The sequence below is a fragment of the Aureococcus anophagefferens genome (assembly GCF_000186865.1).
Source record: "Aureococcus anophagefferens unplaced genomic scaffold AURANscaffold_4, whole genome shotgun sequence".
Taxonomy (NCBI): Eukaryota; class Pelagophyceae; order Pelagomonadales; family Pelagomonadaceae; genus Aureococcus; species Aureococcus anophagefferens.
The window spans coordinates 2,279,907-2,287,158 of NW_008705564.1; the positions used below are offsets into that span (position 1 = coordinate 2,279,907).

Below are 7,252 nucleotides of genomic sequence, written 5' to 3' on the forward strand. Positions count from 1 at the left end.
CGCTCGGCAGCGCCTGGGTCCACGTCGTCGTCAAGGCCATCGTCGAGGTGCTGGTCTTCTACAGCGACGACGCGCCCATGGCGCCGCTGGCCTACGCGACGGTCTGGGCCGCGTTCGCGTCGCTGCCCGTGCTCGCCTGCCTCCGGCGCCGCGAAAAGGGTGCTTCAAGCTCGCTTCAACGTGAGTGTTCCGCGCGCGCGCGCGTTCCCAAAAAAGACATCCACGCTTCGGGAGCGCTCCGAGAGATGATCGCCCGTCCAGAAATGAGCCGAAACGAGTGGGAAGTGACCGAGAGAGGAGCCTCTAAAGTTGGGGAATGTCGCACCCTTTTCCCGCCCAGGTCTTCCTCCAGCGCGCGTTCGTGCTCAAGGGCCGGCGCCACTTCCCCGAGCGCGTCTTCGGGCCGCTGGTGGCCGCGCTCTCCGTCGCGACGAACGCGGTCTGCGGCGCGTTCTACTTCGACGACCTCGGGCTCCTCGGGTCCCACATCACGCCCGTGCTCTCGCCGGACGTGCCCATGGAGGCGCCGCCGCCGGCGTCGAACTCGGACGTCGCCTTCTACTTTGCGGGCGTCGGTCTCGCCGTCGCGGGCACGCTCCTGACGCTGCCCCTCGAGCCCGCGGGCGACGAGAAGGCCGAGGCGGCGGCCGGGGCCGACGCGGACGAGTTCGGCGACGGGTCGCCCTACGACCCGGAGTACGACCAGCACGTCTTCGGGGACGCCTACGGCGCGCTGACGAAGGCGCCCCTCGGCGACGACCCGCTCCTCGGGCCGGGCCGCAAGCCCAAGGAGCAGAAACGCGACTGGAACTGCGGCGCGTCCGCGCGGACGGGCTCCCGGGACCCGCCGCCGCCGACCGGCGGCGGCTCCGCGTGGGAGGCCGCGGCCGCGGAGGCCATGAACAACGGCGCGACCTTCGCCGCGTCGCTGGACGCTGATCTCTAAAAGTGGGCGCGGCTAGAGGTGGTCGACGGCGATGTACATGTCGATGCGAGTCGCCGGAAGCCGACTTGTAAACTAGGCGCGGCTAGAGGTAGTCGACGGCGATGCGGCGCGGGTCGAGGGGCCGGAGCCCGCGGTCGCGACCGGACGAGCCGCGGCGCGACTCCGAGGTCCGCGGCGGCCGCCGGCGACGGGTCGGCGGCTCCGCCGCCGGGGAGGCCGTGGCCGCCCAGGCGATAAATAACGGCGCGACGTTCGCTGCTTGTTGGATGCTGATCTCTAAATGGGCCCATAGTTAGGCGGTGTGACTGAAGTTTTTGTCCGAAAATCGCTGAATCGCTCGACAAAAATCTGAGCTAGGTGGTTTTCACACGTGCAAGCAGAAGGCTAATTCTGCGATGGTCGCGTCTTTTTTCTTCTCCTGCGCGGTGCAAGAGAATTCAGAAAGCGAGGAGAGTGAGGATTCAGAGGTGACGGCCTTGACTGAGATCGACATGGACACGGGCACTTCGCGGGCGGCCAACGAAGAAGACGGTCGCAAAGAAAGCACGGACGGCGAGGACGCCCGCGACGTTTGCGCCGTGGTCACGCCCGTCGACGAGTACGAGCGAGAGCCCGACCACGACTTCGACAGCGACGGCGAGTCCGACCGTTTCAAAACATCGCCGCGGTCGCCGCGGTCCGCGCGGTGGAACAACCGGTCGCTGATCTCCGCGCCCGCGCCGCTCCCGAAGCTCGCACAGGACGCCAAGGACACTTCCCCCCAACGGCCTCTCCAGCCCCGTCAACGGCCTCCCAACGGATAGTCCCCAGAGGCAAGTCCGGCCTCAACGTGGCCAAGGATACCTATCGCCAGCTGCACCACGCGATGGGGCAGCCTCCTTGAGGTCCCCGGTCCGCTGCCCAGCGGCACTCTAAGTCCCACTGCCAAACACACCGGGCTGTGTCATTCTGGGTTGCTGAGCCCACTCAGCTCGCTCCTGCGCATCCTGCTCGCACATCCCCACGCCCACCTCCCGCGACTCGCACAGTCGCCTAAGCCCGCCCAATAGGACGGCAGATCGGCCCGGCTCGCTCAGCCTCGGCGCTCCGATCGACACGCCCCCGGCAACCCCGGGTCCGGCACTGCCCCCTGCGCTCCAGCCAGCGCACGGCCCCCATCCGCGTCTCCGACTCGCCCGTGACGACCCGGACATCCACCTCAACTTCGCGATGGCACAAGTACTCGCAAGCCGAAATCCGCACTACACGGTTTCCGCAGATGGAATCGCACTCTTCGACCCGAAGCTCAACGAAGCCGCGGCGAACTTCGAGAAGCTCACCGCCTTCGTGAAGAAGATCCGCTTCCGGTTCCCACAGCTCAAGTTCCTCGTCCACTTCTACCAGAAGGACTTCGACGAGATCACGAACATCACGGTCGACAACGACGACGGCACGCAGACCGTCACCCAGCGCCAGTCCCTCTGGGACCGCAAGTGGGCCGAGATGACCGCCGCCCAGGCGACCTTCTGCGAGGAGGCCCTGGTCTACATCCTCTGCAACCGCGTGAGCGAGAAGATCGCGAACGTGCTCTACAAGATGGAGAAGGACGAGGACGCGGATGCGAAGGCCCTCTTCATGTACCTCCGCAAGAGCTACGGCGCCCCCAAGGACGGCGGCCGGTCCATGCTCACCAAGCTCAGCAACATGAGCCTCAACGCGTGCGGCGACATCGACACGCTGCTCAACACCATGAGCACGACCTACGACATGTACAAGTCCGCGAGCGGCGAGAAGCTCGCCGAAGCCACGCTCAAGGCCTACTTACTCGCCTCCATCTCCCACAAGAGCGGCCGGGGCCCGGAGGAGCTCGACAGCACCTACCGCGACTTCCAGAAGCGCGACGCGTCCTACGCGACAATGGCAGACGAACTCCGCCAGCTGCAGATCGGCGACTCCGGGACCGAGCACCCCATCGTCATCGCCAACCCGGAGACGCCGGCGGGCCAGACGGGCCAGGGCATCTTCTCGGCGACGGGCTCCTCCGACGTCAACAACAAGGTGCTCCAGACCATGATCCAGACGCAGATCCAGGCCATGCTGTCGAACAAGCAGATCGCCGCGCCGGCGACGGGCGGCGGCGTCCCCTTCGTCACCAAGCACTGCGACTTCCACGGCGAGTGCGCCCACACGACCGCGGAGTGCCGGGTCCTCCAGAAGGACCCCAACGCGAAGCCCGACAAGTACCGCAACCGCAACCGCAGCGGCAACTACCGCGACCGCGCCAACGACAACAACCGCGACAAGCAGCTCGTCGCCGCGGCCGTGCAGGCCGCCCTCACGGGCCGGGCCAAGGAGGAGCAGGCCCCACCGATCGACTTCGGCGGCTCCATGAACTGCATGCTCAACTCCTACGAGCTCCTACAGACCAAGAACGCGGTCGACGAGGCCATCGGCAGCATGAGCCGCAAGGCCGACTACGACCCCAAGTACTGCCCCGTCGTCTTCGACAAGCCGACGGGCGACGCCTACATCCACCCGGACGGCTACAACTACCCGACGCAGCCGGTCAAGGACGAGGTCCGCGAGAACGAGACCCCGAACACGCGCGACATCTACAGCACGGCGCCCCTCGACCTGGGCGCCTACGCGTCCGGCGACGCGGACGTCGGCATGCTCAAGGGCATCATCAAGATCCAGGCCATCACGCGCGGCAAGCACATGCGCGAGAACGAGGTCAAGCTCTACCACAACGACAACGACTCGATGCCCGACCTCGTCGACGCGTCCGTGACCACGGCGTCGGACCTGGGCTCGGAGCACGACCTCGTGGCCTTCAACGACCTCGGCCACATCGGCGCCTGCGACAACGTCCGCGAGGACGAGAACGAGGTCAAGCTCTACCACAACGACAACGACTCGATGCCCGACCTCGTCGACGCGTCCGTGACCACGGCATCGGACCTGGGCTCGGAACACGACCTCGTGGCCTTCAACGACCCCGGCCACACCGGCGCCTGCGACAACGTCCGCGAGGACGAGATCGCGAACTTCGACATCCCGGACACGCGCAGCGACTACGACGCGGCCATGATGCACGCGCAGCACGCCCACGTCATGCAGACCACGGCCTTCCTCGGCGCCAACGTCATGTCCAGCCTGGGCACCATCGTGCCCATCATCAAGATCCAGGCCATCGCGCGCAAGAAATACGTGCTCTCGTACACGGCCCACGACAGCCGCTACGCCCAGGAACACCAGAGGCCGGACCTCGACACGAAGGCCCGGCCCCAGGCGACCGTGGACAAGCCAACGCGACCCCGCGAAGAACGACCGAAGTGGCACGACGAGGCCAAGAACGACCTCCAGGCGTGGGTCGACAGCCACGCCCCCACCTGCACCATCGCGGCGGCGACGCCGGTGCAGTGGCCCACGCAGCTGCCACCGCCAAGGCCTGGAGCCACAAGACTACTTCTCGACGGAGGCGCGCAAGCGAACAGCACGGGCATGAAGCCCGACGGGCCAATTCACCCCGCCGACGGCACCCTGGGCCGCCCCAGGTGCCTCGCCGATGGCGGTGGCCACAGGCACGACGTCCACGGCTACACGCGAACACGACTCAAGGTCGACAACGTCATCTTCGAGGTCGACAACGACAACATCGTGCCCGGCTTCACGACGAAGGTGCTGTCCGTCGGCATGCTGCGAAAGCAGGGCTTCAAGATGTCCCTGGACACGGAACCCTACGGGTTCTACACCCCGGAGGAGGAGTGGGTCGCCGTCAACGAGCACGACAACTTACTCTACATCGACGCGGAGCACGCGACAGAAGCTCCAACCGCTCCGGCCTCCGGGGGAGTCTCCACGGCCTCCGGGGGAGTCATGACGCCCATGCTCTCGCAGCCCGGCGACTACGTCACCGACGGTCACGTCGAAGTGGTCGAACTGTTCGCAGGCCGAGGACAACTATCAAAGGCCTTCGCCCTACGCGGCGCCCGCATCGTCGCCGTCGGCGAGATCGACGAGACCGCGCTCGAGATGCTCCGCGCCGAGCACCCCGACGCGCTCGCCATGGGCGACACCGCGAGACTAGAGTACCGAAACGTGCCATGGTCACGACACGCGTACCGCATAGTATGCGGCGGATTCCCATGCCAGATGGTCGCGCCCCAGGGCCTGCAACTGTGCTGGGACGATCCACGCGCCGCGCAAGCCCTGCACTTCGTGGCGGCCGTCGACGCGAACAAGCCACACGCGGCCATATACGAAAACGTCTACTCGTTCTGGGCCCTCATGGGCCCCGAGTTCGACAAGCTCATGGCCGCCATCGGCTACGTGCCGAAGGTACCTGGCAAGACGCCCCGAATCGAGTTCTTCCGCGCCACGGAGCACGGGAGCTGCCTCTGGCGCGACCGAATCCACCGGCACTACGAGCCCGCGAACATCGAGCTCGGCAACCTCGCCGAAATCGAGAAATCGAAGCTGTACGCAACTCCTCAACGGCTAGAGCAGCACCTGCTCCCCGCCAGCGAGGTCCCGGAGGAAGCGTTCCTTCCGGGGGAGTTCAAGCGCCTCGAGGCACCCCGGCGGGCCAAGGACGAAGACCCATATTCGCCACTCATCGTCGCCACGATCACGACCAAGCCCGGAGACAAGGTCACCGCGGGCTCCCGAGTCCGCATCCGGGGGAGCGGCGACGCGTGGTCCGTGCTCGAGGTCCGCCAGCACACGGTCAAGCTCATGCGCGACGAACGCTCCAACCCGACCACGGTCGAGGTCGACAAGAACGAAGTCACCGCACACCTTGCGCGGACAGTCAACGTACACGACGCCTCCAGACTCATGTCGCCCCGCACCTTCGGCCAGGACACGCCCAACATGATCGTGGAGCGTCCCTCTCATCCTGGCCGTGCGTCGCACGTCCTCGTGACCGAAGCCGCGTCAGCTATGGGCGTCACGATCGACCCGAGACTACCGCGTGAGCAACAACAGCGACACGTGGGCAACGCGATCGTCGACGTCATGGCGGACGCCATCTCGGCGCGGGCCATGGGCCGCGCGTCCGTGGCCGCCGCCAAGCTCGCGCCATCGGCGACGATGGCGCCGATGATGTCGGTACCCGCCCCGCCGCCCCTACTACGACCTCGCGCCCTCGAGAACGCACCATCGAAACTACCAGCCGGAGCCAGCGCGACGCGGCGGTTCCTGCACCTCGGCATGGGCCACTGCGGGGACAAGGTCCAGACCGCGACGGCCAAGGACCACAACTGGACCCTGACCGGCGACAAGGTCAGCGACTGCCGATGCAAGGTCGACAACATGCGCGCAGCACCGACATTCGCAATCTCGAGAAGCGCAGAACCACGCGACGAACGCGTCTGGAACATTGACCTCATGGGGCCCATGCAGACCAAGGCGCGCTCCGGCGCCAGGTACGTCTTCGTGGCGGTGAGCCAGAGCGTCGACGGCAAGCCCGCCATGGTCTTCACCCACGGACTCGCGAAGAAGAGCGACGCAATCAAAATCGGCATCCCGGCGCACTTCGCCGAGTTCGCGGCCCGCGACAAGCCGCCGCGGGTCTACGTCTCCGACCTCGGCGGCGAGTTCGAGAGCCGCGAGTCCGAGGAGGTCTTCGCGCGGCTGGCCGTCGTCCACCGACGGCGGGCGCCGGAGGCCCACGTCGACGTCGCCGAAAATGCAATCAAACGCCTGACCGCGATCGCGCGTACTTCAATGCAGACCGGCGTCGCGGCTTCCCTATGGGAATACGCGATCCACTGGGCCGCCGACTGTCTGAATGTCAGGGCGGACCCCGTCTCCGGGACGTCCGCGTACGAGGCCTACTTCGGCCACAAGCCGGACATGACCACAATCTGCGAGTTCGGCGCGAGCGTCGCCGCGCTCGACAACGGCCAGCGGAAACGCTTCGACCCCAATGGCGTCCTCACGACGTACCTCGGCCCGGCCCGAAGCCATGGCTGCGGCGCCATCTACGTCTACGCGCAGCAAAACGTGCGAGTCGTACGCACATGGCGATTCCTCGCATTCGCAGGTGAGAAGCTCGACGCGGCCACGCTACGCGTCGTCTCCGAGCCCGCCCCGGCGGACCCGGCCGCGGACCCGGAGCCACCGGACAACACCCGCGGCTACGTCTGGCCGCCTCTGGGAGACGCGCGAGACGACGAACCTGACGGGCCTGAGGAACCCGAAGAGCCCGAAGAAGCCGAAGCCGACACGCGACGCACGACGCGACGCCGAACGGTACCGGAGCGCTTCCAGATGGTCCCCGGCGTGCCGGACGGCAAGTGGTCCGGCGCCAAGGCCCTCGGC

The 7,252-nt window shown here is 66.8% G+C and overlaps 2 protein-coding genes across 2 annotated transcripts in view; both read left to right on the top strand.

Moving 5' to 3' along the window:
- Positions 1-316: 316 nt before the first annotated feature.
- On the top strand, positions 317-946 carry AURANDRAFT_62302 (hypothetical protein; the record flags this gene model as incomplete). The annotated part of the gene is made up of 1 exon (XM_009036143.1): positions 317-946. The coding sequence occupies one exon, from the start codon at positions 317-319 to the stop codon at positions 944-946; it is 630 nt and encodes a 209-aa protein (XP_009034391.1).
- Positions 947-2,155: 1,209 nt separating this feature from the next.
- The window catches only part of AURANDRAFT_62303 (hypothetical protein), a gene marked incomplete at both ends in the record, with an annotated part of 6,115 nt that continues 1,018 nt past the window's right edge, over positions 2,156-7,252 (top strand). Inside the window, 4 exons of the mRNA XM_009036144.1 lie at positions 2,156-4,293; positions 4,483-4,847; positions 4,878-5,713; positions 6,332-6,934. Coding sequence (XP_009034392.1) covers positions 2,156-4,293; positions 4,483-4,847; positions 4,878-5,713; positions 6,332-6,934 — 3,942 coding nt within the window. The remainder of the gene's footprint in view (positions 4,294-4,482; positions 4,848-4,877; positions 5,714-6,331; positions 6,935-7,252) is intronic.